This window comes from Cyphomyrmex costatus, unplaced genomic scaffold (genome assembly GCF_001594065.2).
Source record: "Cyphomyrmex costatus isolate MS0001 unplaced genomic scaffold, Ccosl1.0 scaffold277, whole genome shotgun sequence".
Classification (NCBI taxonomy): Eukaryota; Metazoa; Arthropoda; class Insecta; order Hymenoptera; family Formicidae; genus Cyphomyrmex; species Cyphomyrmex costatus.
In genome coordinates, this window is record NW_017276877.1 from 301,679 (window position 1) to 312,224 (window position 10,546).

Here is a 10,546-nt window from a genome sequence, read left to right on the forward strand (position 1 = left end):
CAGAGCTTCAACATGTTTTTTTTATCTTTTTCTTATGTGTTTTGGGTGAGTCACTGTCTGTTTTTTCTTTCTTTTCTTTAAGATTGAATTGAATCAATAATGAATAATATTTTCATTAACACATTAATTTAGATTGTACATCAAATCTGTTAATTTGATGGCGACATTCCCTCGATCACATAAGGAGAAATTTTTATATTGTGTATGCTGAGGATGACTCCAAAGAAGAATCGAAACGTTCATGAATAATTTTTAATTTACCAATAAACGGATTATAATTCAACACTAACCGAGTTGACTCTCATTTGCCTGTTCTTGGGAACACTTATACGTTCGTTTTTTTTTTTAAAGAAGAGAGTCCGTAAGAAAATTACATTTTATTGAGTTTGAATTATTAATTATTGTGAAGGGAACAGAGGATGTGTTATCAAATAGGTAATCAAATAAGAAGTACGACATGACGCGATCGTCTAAATCAGTCTAGGCATTTGAGAGTAAAATTAATTAATTAATATTAAAAATAAATATAGAATATATTAATTCTAAAATATATCATACATGTGACGGTGATTGCCACGTTCTGGCATGTAATAAAGTATAAAAATTTTGTTACTACAAAATGCATATCATCACAATAGCTTGTTAAACACATTAAGTGTTAATGTCCAGTTGTGCACTATCTGTCTCGGCACGTTTATCTCGTATTCTTGGATGAGAAGTACTTCGTCATACATGGGATGACTCATCCCCGGTGTCAGCAGCCATAGCTTCACGATTTTCGTATGCCCAGAAGCCATGGAATTCGATCAAGATACTGACCATCGTGTCGCCCTGACCACTTTTGTGTAATCAGAACCAAATAAGATGAAAATATTCAAGGACTCTTAATATAACAATAATTAATACAAATCGAAAGGGCGATGTAAGAGTCAAAAGTAAAATTTCATTTAAAAGTGATATTACAATGTCAACATATTTAATTTTAGATTTTATATAATATTGTTGTAATTTAGATTTTAATATAATATTGTTGTTGAAAAATTTGATAATTCGCAAGTTAACAAAGTTTCTGTAAAAATTAATGCAACGCTATACAAAATGTTATGTGAATGTTGGAGTTTTTAAGAAAACATATTTAGTTTTAAGTAATTTTTATATTTATATTCTATTGTTTTTCAAATCTAAAATTAAATATGTTGACATTGTAATATTATTTTTAAATGAAATTTTACTTTTGACTCTTACATCGCCCTTTCGATTTGTATTAATTATTGTAATCAGAACATTTCAGTTACAATATATCGCATTTCCACACCGTGAATATTATACATTTGGGATCTCCTTACCAAGACAATAAGTCCTGCAGCGTAATTTTACACGGATCTGCCGGCTTCACCATATCGAAAATCTCATCTTTGACATCCTCGAAACTAACGGGTTCTTGACCATGCATCGTCATCTGTTCTTGTATCGCCTATAAAGTGATACTTCGTGATTTCAGAAAGTAAAAGGAATTTGTATTACAGTAATACATACCCTGAAAAAATAATTCAGACAAAAAGTATCCAAGTAACCGCGATTGTTGATGTCGAGAATGCGAAAGAGGTAATGAAGACTCTGCGGTTCGTGCCGATTCTCTAATGCTAAAACGAAATCTAGATACGTCTTATAATCCATCTCGCCTTCATAAGTAAGACATTCTTGAAATACTCGTTCGAGAAATACACCGGTTAGCGTACCAGTGCCGTATCTGTTAACAAAACAATTATATTTTTAACATATATATACATATATTGTATTGTTGAGTGGTTCGCCGCTCGGTGCGATTGACTCGCGATCTGTAGACCCGAGTTCAATCCTACGTGCGCCTAAACGCGATTTTTTCGCGTTTAATAAGCCAAAAAATGGCTCCACCTGGTGATCAAAAGATCTATGATCATCAGCGCCGTCAAGGAGTCATCATATACATATATTAATATTACACGACATAAATTAAATAACATATGTTATGTGACTTAGAATATAAAATCAAAACAAAACAAAGAGCATACAGCGCTAGTTATAATGAGCGAGTGTCCTTCATTCAAAATAAACAGTGTCTAGACATTTCGGTCTATTTTAGACCATTATATCAGTAAAAATCATTACAATTAAAAATATTCAAAAGTTAAATATAAAAATCGACTCTCGAAAATTTCAAAACAATAGAATAACAAAGGCTAATGAGAGTATAATCGCTGTTAGTATTGCGAACTTATAAAAACATATTTATTAACAATTAAAATAATAATATATATTAAATTACTAAACGTTTCGGCTTACATCCGAGCCATCCTCAGTAGTACATTCGCGAAAAAGCCATGGAGAAGTAGGATTTCCTACTAATTAGTAGTTTAGTAATTTAATATATATTATTTTTTTAATTGTTAATAAATATATGTTTTTATAAGTTCGCAATACTAACAGCGATTATACTCTCATTAGCCTTTGTTATTCTATTGTTTTGATATTCAAAAGTCGTAAATTTTTTAGATTTATTACCCAGCGAGTTCTTCTTTGTTTAACATTCCGTTGTGATCTCTGTCCAGATTAAGATACTGTCCGTAAACTTTAAGGGCCGAAGGCGCGGAGAACCAATTAGCTTCTTGTAAGTCTTTCGGCAAGTCCTCGTCTCTCAATTCTAGAAGATCGTCCAAAAAGCTGCACGCTAAAATATCCTGAATACGAACTCTTCCGGTTCGAAGCGGGTCTAAGAAGAACAAGAATTTCCTGACAGCTGTGCACACGTAAAACGAGTGGAAGGACTTTTCCAGGCCTTCAAGCTGTGGCAATGTTGGTATCAGTTCTAAAATATAATTTTCTAAGTCCTGCAAATAAGTAAGTGAAAGTTAAAAAAGTGTTTCGCTTATAAAGATTTCTGCAATCTAGGATATTTAGAGAATTAAAAAATAAATGCTGTTTTTTTTATTGAGAAAAAAGTTTAAAGCTTCAATCTGTGATAATTTCGGTTAGCACTCTTTTTGTAATCTTATGTATACTGCATTATTAATATTTCTTTTTTTAAATATTATTTTTACAGCTGAAGATGATACGAAATATTTAGTAATTTTATTATTTTAACATTCGCTGTAGAAATCTGCTTTCTATAAAGAGTTGATTTTTTTTTGTAACAATTTTGTATAAAAGAGCTTTCTTTTTATCTGAAATAAAAATATAATATGCTGCAAAATAAAACATTTTAGATTACAGACTCACCGACTCTCTGAGATAACCTTGTCCCGTAATGTCATATAAAGATAGTCCGATTCTTGTTTGATGTAACCAAACTTTTCGCATGACGTAATTGAATAATGCCATTATGCTAATTCTACCATGTAGGTCTCCTTGCTGCAGTTTGGCAAAGACAACTGCAGTAAAATATGGGCTGCACTTTGCTCCTGCCAGTTTGCCTACTTTTTTAAAGTCCTCATAATTGATTAACTGCTCGTCCCCTGATAAAGGTGGACTGTGATGTTTGTCCAACAGAACCCAGAGTGCTTTCAATTCATGATTATCGAGTAACTGTCGAGATCGTCTTTGTAAGAATAAAGCACGTGTTTCCTCACGTAATTTCTGTGGTAGAATCTCATCCTCTTTTGGCAACTAAAATAGTATTATGGCAGATAATAGAAATACTTTAATACTCCATCAAAATTCAAGTCTATAGAATATAAGTTGTACCTTGAAATAGAATTTTGGTATCACTTTATAAGTGGAATCGTCCTTAGTCTTCACGCCCTTCCACTGTTGATACATCTTCCGAAAGTATTCGTCTTCCTTCTTTTCATCCTCTTGAGAATTTTCGTCAGCTGCAACATTATGCCTTATTATATTCAGTGAAACAAATAAGCAAGGTATTTTTTTTATTCATGGCGGTTATTTGGCATTCCACTAGATTAGTACATTCTAAAAGCTGCTATACATAAAATTAACAAAGTTAAATATAAAAGCATGTAAATATTTTAATCTTTAAGTAGATAAGTGAGCATACATCTCCAGATAGTTGTCTTTAAAATGTTCAAAGGTTTATTTTTGTAAAGGAAAATAAAAATTTTTTTTCAGAGGAGTTAAAGTACATTATTTTTACATTCCTCTCATAAATTACATACAATATGATTATATATTATGCAAGTTTAATTATAAAATAAAAAAATCTAACTATAAAATTAAAAAGTTAGATTATTCTGAACACCTCATCACACAATCAATTTGCAAATCTTTATATTACCACCTATATATATATTTTTTTTTTTTTTTAAGTCAAATGATAAAACACTTATTATTGTCATGTTATTTAGGAATATGCATATATTATTTCATTGTTAAAGTTTATTACGGTACATCACTGCATTTAAATTCTTCATATAAAGCAACTTATAATGTGTGCTAATTCATTATAGTGCGAATAACCAAATTTACTATTAAAAGATACATATGTCATATTTCAGAAGAAATGCTGCTTTTATTAAAAGACAAAGGTATATACGTACATTCCTTTGCTGAAGCGTGATTTCGCAGCAGCGTTTCGAGCTCCATGTTCTCACGAATGTTATGATTCTACAAACAGAAACATATACAAGTAATGATTACTTTATGTGAGTAATAATTACTTATTTCAAGTGTATCAACAGTTCATATGTCTGTAAATTTATCATAAGTTTATCACAAGCATTAAATTTATTCAAAATATATTCTGAATCCTAATAAAATTAGTACTTTAATCAATTTAAAGTTTATTAAATTAAAACAAATTTGATTTACCATTATGAAAAGTTTGTTTCTTTAATCAATTTTACGATATTCTTCAAAAGAAAAAATTCTTCTGTTTTGAGTATACAATAATGAGTTTTTCTAATATTTTATAATAAGTCTATTTTAAGATTAGTATCAAGACAATATTCTTTAAAAACTAACTTGCTTGATATATGTATATCGGCGTTGCGTGAAGTTGTCTGCGCTTGACTCCTAGTGCCCTTTTCTTTCCAAGTTTGATTTATACAGGAATTTTGTTATTTAAGAATTATTGTACGTTTTAAAATATTCATTATTATAGATAATAACTGTTATTTAATAGGAAGAAGATTAATTGAGTGATCATTTTTCTTAGCAAAACAGATTGATATTTTTCTATATGTGTCCTTTTTTGTAAAGAATTGCACACTTTTACATTCTTTACTTATTATTCTTTTCTTTACATCAAATGATGTATTATCTTTAGCGTTAGTTTCTGAAATTAATCCTGATTTCAGTGGGTTTTGTTCCTCCAACTTCTTTTTGAGGTATATGTTACTTGATACTATTATATGATACTTGAACTCTAGAACCTGAATAAATGATTGTTCTTAGATTATTCTCCCTAACTTCTTAAAATTATAAACGATTCTAACTTTTTTCCACTGTTCTGTCTTGACAAGTTCAAAGATACTTGAAGTCCTGAAAGACCCTCTTTCAGTCGTTTTGGTTATGTTACTCTGTGTCAACCGAAGGTTGCGACGAAAACAGTTTCGAGCGTCGCACACGGTTCTTAATGATCGCACATTTGCCTTATCCTCTTTCTGTTCCTGCGATCGAAACGGGAGTAACGGAACACGAAAATCTGATTTTCCATCACGCGCGAGTAGTATGGACGGTACTGTCACAGTGTCAAGTCTCAGTACGGGCAGATAATACTCATGGTGGAAATATACAAGGTGTGTTGTTGCGCATAATGGCGGCAAAGAGACATATGTAGTCAGCCAATCACTTATGACCCATTGTGCACGCGCGGAATTTAAATATTTACAGGAGATTATTAATAAGAACACAGTATTAGAAGTTAAAATAATAACGAAATATTCATAAAATTTATTAAAATATAAAAATATTACAAACTAATCCTTTATAATTGAAATAATAATAATAATAATAATAATAAAAGGAAGGAATATTTAATAAGACTCTATATATTAATCAAATAATAAAAATAATAAAATAATAATAAAAATAATAAAATAATAAAATTCTTCATTTCGTGAGTTATCTCCATATCTGACTTTATAAAGAATAAAACGTTGGCATTTTAATATAGAGTCAACACAAAGATAACCTGCGAAATAGAGAATTTTTAATATTGCATACTGTAACAATATTATATTATTGTACACAATATTATATATGAAAAATATATACTTATTACATATTGTATCTACTAACCTCTATTATTATATTGCATATTATATTATATACATTACATATTCTGAACAAAACCTTCATATAATTCGTTTATTACTTACACAATAATTTTCTTCTTTTTTCTCTACACAATTAGAGTCGTAATAACATACGCTATGCTCCAGTAACACAGCCATATTGGATTTATGCCAAATGGGTCATTTATGATTGGCTGTCTGCTCCCCACTACTTTTAGGCTACTGCGCATCCACGGGAACGACTCACCTTGTATATTTCCACCATGAGCGGGGAGCACAGACTTTTGCATAACGCATAAACCATATACATAAAGAATTTGATTGGTCCATTGACTCATGCATAAGAAAATGGGCCAATGAAATTCCTTATGCACATGCTTTATGCGTTATGCAAAAGTCTGTGCTCCCCGCTTAATAATACTTACAACACGCGATCAGTGCCACCGAAGGCGCTGATCACATGCTGCAAGCCGGCCGGAATTCGTATCTTTGATTACGTGTAGCTCGTATTGGGTCTGACACTTAACTTTAAAAATATTAATACAAAGTAATTAGATACTGATAAAATGTAACTAAATAAAGTTAAAAAGTTAGGAGTCTAAAATGTAACTAAGTTAAGTTAAAATTAATTAACTTTTTAACTTATTTTTAACTTAACTTTTAACTTTTTAATTTAGCACTACCCAACCCTGTGAATAACATATAAGGTTTCCACTGCAATGCCTTACTGATGAATCCAGTAGTGGAAACCTGGACGAAACGCCAAAATTATGTAATATTCTTCGCAATACATAAGAATTACTGAATTTTAAATATGGAAATTAAAAATTATTTTCAGATTTTAATATGTCATTCAAAACTATTAAAAGATCCATGATGCTATTGCTTTAAGTCATAGCCGATTCGCGCGAAATCTCGATAACATAATAAACAAACTAATATGTTGCTAAACAAAGAGAAATGTAAACATGAAAAAATGACATTATAGTACAGAGGATAGGGTAAGAGAAGGAGTGTTATATTATACCTATTACGGAAATTTAATAGAATAAAGATTTATTTTTAGTTTTGACGTGGAACGGTTACAATATCTATCAAATATGGACCCGCTTACTTCAAATGATCCATATTCTTGTGTAAAACCAGGTATTTTAATTACGGAATTTTGTGAGAATAAAATATTAAGCATTTATATATAAAATGTAAAACTGTCATGCATATTTTAGACATATTTTCTAATTATTTGATTGTATGACTTGCAGTATTATATCTTCTTATATACACAATAATATATATTAAATAATACAACGTTTTTAATACCTTTCGTAGAAACAATACAAAATTGTGTACAATATTATGTTTTTAAAACCGTTATATTATATTTCGTATACTATATTTTATGTTTAACGTATATTATATCTATAATAAGTATTTGAATATTTTTGAAAGTTTTTTTTACCAATATCTTTTAATTATTAGGTACTGCTAAAGTAGTTCATACCGATTTAGAATTAAACATCGATTTTAATGAAACAGTTATTCACGGAAAGGCAGTTTTGTTCATAGAATCCAAAGTTGATTGTGACAGAATAGTTAGTAAACTTTTCCTTTTTTTGAACAGTTTCTCCATTTTTTGAAATAAATACATAATATCGAACAATTAGCTTTTAGATACCTACGGATTCCAGGAAGATAAGATATCTGTCGAGGATTATTTCACTGGTAATGCTTTAGTATATAAAATTAATAAAGATGTTGATAATATTGGGAGTAACACATTTCTTATTATGTTACCGCGGACATTAAGAAATGATGAAAGGGTACATGTATATAACAATACCGTTAATAAGATTCATTTTCTGTATAAGTAAGTATAAAATCTTTTTCAAAAATTACAAATTTTAGAAAATATTGATACAAATATTTTATATGTATGACAATATACTATACATACATTTTGCAGTTATAGAATTCGGATTGAGTATAAAACGCGTAAAGATTCCCTTGCACTGTATTGGCTAAGAAGTGATCAAACTTCTGATGGCACACATCCCTTCCTATTAACTAACAATCAAGTAAGCTATAAATGTACAATAAATGAACATTAAATTCTATTACTGTGTACAGTATTAATTACTCGATTTTTAGTTTACAAATGCTAGAGGCATATTTCCCTGCCAAGATTCACCGGAGGTCAGATTTACATACACTGCTATGGTAAGAAATTACGTAGATATCATTTGTATTGATTTTGCACACGCACGTATGCAAAATATTAATAAAAACCATTGGATACATGTGTGTGTACTATTCCGCACAAAGCGAATGAATCATCTACTAGAGATTAACGTTTGAAGTTGGTCCCGCACTTTCTCAAAACATGGGTTTTGAGTTTTGTATTTCTAAACGTTCCTAACGGCTGACGCATAACTTCGTTAATTTCACGAAATCAGTTGATCTCAGAAAATTTTGACATAAAGAAAGTTGTTAGCACATTGTTGTAGTACAATTTAGCACAACTAAAAAAGTCAATATAATTGTCTCTACTTTATTCAGTGTTCGTCTCACATCAACTACACTGCTTATTTTTTTAATAAAAAATATTTTGGCGTGAAATATTCAAGTTTAATTTATTTTAGCAGACTTCATAATTAATAAATATTAGAATATTTTTAAGACCGCAATTGATAAACATCAACAAGAAGAACGAATCCAATTCCGTTATTGGCTTTCTTCTCCTTGTTTGTTTATTATATATATCAATTGTCGGTTAACAAGTTTTTAGTATTTAATAATATATATCTTTTTATATTTTTGTAAAAAGATTTATTATTTCAAGGTTTCGTTATTTTTTAAAATAATATCGGTAATTATTAATGGAGCATCTATGTGATAAAAATATTCCAGGTGAATAAAGTGCCTGTTCAGGATGGAACAGGAACTTTGTTCACCTGGAATATTTTTACTATTTCTAGAAATATGAAAATAATTTAATTATAAAAGTTGTATAGCATCAAAAGAGCAACAATATACTGTCTAATGTAGCAACTTTATACATTGTTAAGCTTATTAGAGGTAACATTTAATTGTAAGATGTTGTTTTATTAATGCTAACATGATGTGGATATAACCTTCGACACTAGCAGTGTTGATACAACACCAAGGAATATAAATCTACACCATGTTAATATTAATATTAGTATAGTGATCACTAATTTTTACCGTGTTGGTGTTAATACTGTATGAATGCACTACTCAACAAAGTTAAAGCATTATCTGCCTTACCCTGCAAAAATGGTCAAACTTTGAGATAGAACAACTTCGTCAAAAATTATTGTATCGAGATGTTAAAAAAAGCATTTTATAGCTTGAAATCTGTATCCTTCCAGAACAATTATTTAACAAACTGTCTTACCGACGTTTTATTAAGTTACACCAACAGAAATGAATATGTCTCATATCTTAAGATTTTATACGAAATTTGTAAGGTTGCGTGGCGCGAATTAAAAATTCTGTAAAAATGCAGTTTAGAGCTATCGAAAGATTAAAATTTTACCTTTGATTTATTTTTTTTGTAATCGTTGTACAATATTCTTTTTAACGAGTTATTCGGTGTTGAAGCAAAAAAATTATTTTTACTTCAACATTGAATAACTCAGTGGTAAAGATCACAAAAAAGCAAGTTGAATGTAAAGATTCTGTCTTTCGAAAGATATGAACTGCACTTCTACACAATTGTTAGTTCATGCCGTGGAACTTCTTAAATTTCGTAAAAAATTTAGAGGTTTGACGCATTTATGTTTATGTAACTTCACGAAATTTCAGTAACACCGTCCTTTAAAGTACAGGTCTGAAAAGTAAAGATTTCAAGCATTAAAATGTTTTTTAAATACTAAAAATATGATACGATGATTTTTGATGAAGTTATTTTTACACAAAATTTACCTATTTTTGAAGGGTGGAATACGTAACGTTTTAATTTTGTTGAGTAGTGTAATATTAAATCTATCCGAAATTTTCAAAATTTGTTAAATTATTTCAAGTTATATGTAAAACAAATTCGATAATTATCAGTCCTGTATTCTTAATCTTATTATTAATAAATGTATATTAAAAATGATAATTGTAGATGAATACAATATATGTGTGCTTCCATCAAACATCCCAGAAATTGAACTACAATGTCGTACCATGATATTTGTGTCATCAACATTACTTGATGAAGATCCCATTTTCATGTATGATACGATTGCTCGAAAAATTGCCCAAAGCTGGGCAGGAGGTTTAGTCACTTGTAGAAATTTCCAACATTTGTGGTT

At 29.6% G+C, this 10,546-nt stretch overlaps 1 protein-coding gene across 2 annotated transcripts; it reads right to left on the bottom strand.

Annotated features, from left to right (window-relative positions):
* Positions 1-568: 568 nt before the first annotated feature.
* Positions 569-5,674, bottom strand: LOC108774909 (serine/threonine-protein phosphatase 2A regulatory subunit B'' subunit gamma). 2 transcript variants are annotated; one of them, XM_018541142.1, is made up of 8 exons: positions 4,954-5,674; positions 4,530-4,596; positions 3,721-3,848; positions 3,256-3,642; positions 2,542-2,867; positions 1,537-1,750; positions 1,347-1,459; positions 569-838 (listed from the first exon to the last, which is right to left on the bottom strand). In XM_018541142.1, exons 2-8 carry the CDS (start codon positions 4,573-4,575, stop codon positions 727-729), a joined length of 1,326 nt encoding a protein of 441 aa, XP_018396644.1. In that variant the 5' UTR covers positions 4,576-4,596; positions 4,954-5,674; the 3' UTR covers positions 569-726. The 2 variants fall into 2 exon arrangements, with proteins under 2 accessions (XP_018396644.1, XP_018396643.1); XM_018541141.1 differs by having other exon boundaries at positions 1,347-1,474.
* Between the last annotated feature and the right edge of the window lie 4,872 nt (positions 5,675-10,546).

What these genes read in the sequence shown, in the direction of transcription:
- LOC108774909 (XM_018541141.1), bottom strand. Translation starts at nt 4,575, where the DNA reads ATGGAGCTCGAAACGCTGCTGCGAAATCACGCTTCAGCAAAGGAAT. An exon ending in AAGGTTATCTCAGAGAGTCG is followed by an intron (nt 2,868 to 3,255) that starts GTGAGTCTGTAA and finishes ACTTATTTGCAG; the next exon opens with GACTTAGAAAATTATATTTT. An exon ending in GTCTGAATTATTTTTTCAGG is followed by an intron (nt 1,475 to 1,536) that starts GTATGTATTACT and finishes ATCACTTTATAG; the next exon opens with GCGATACAAGAACAGATGAC.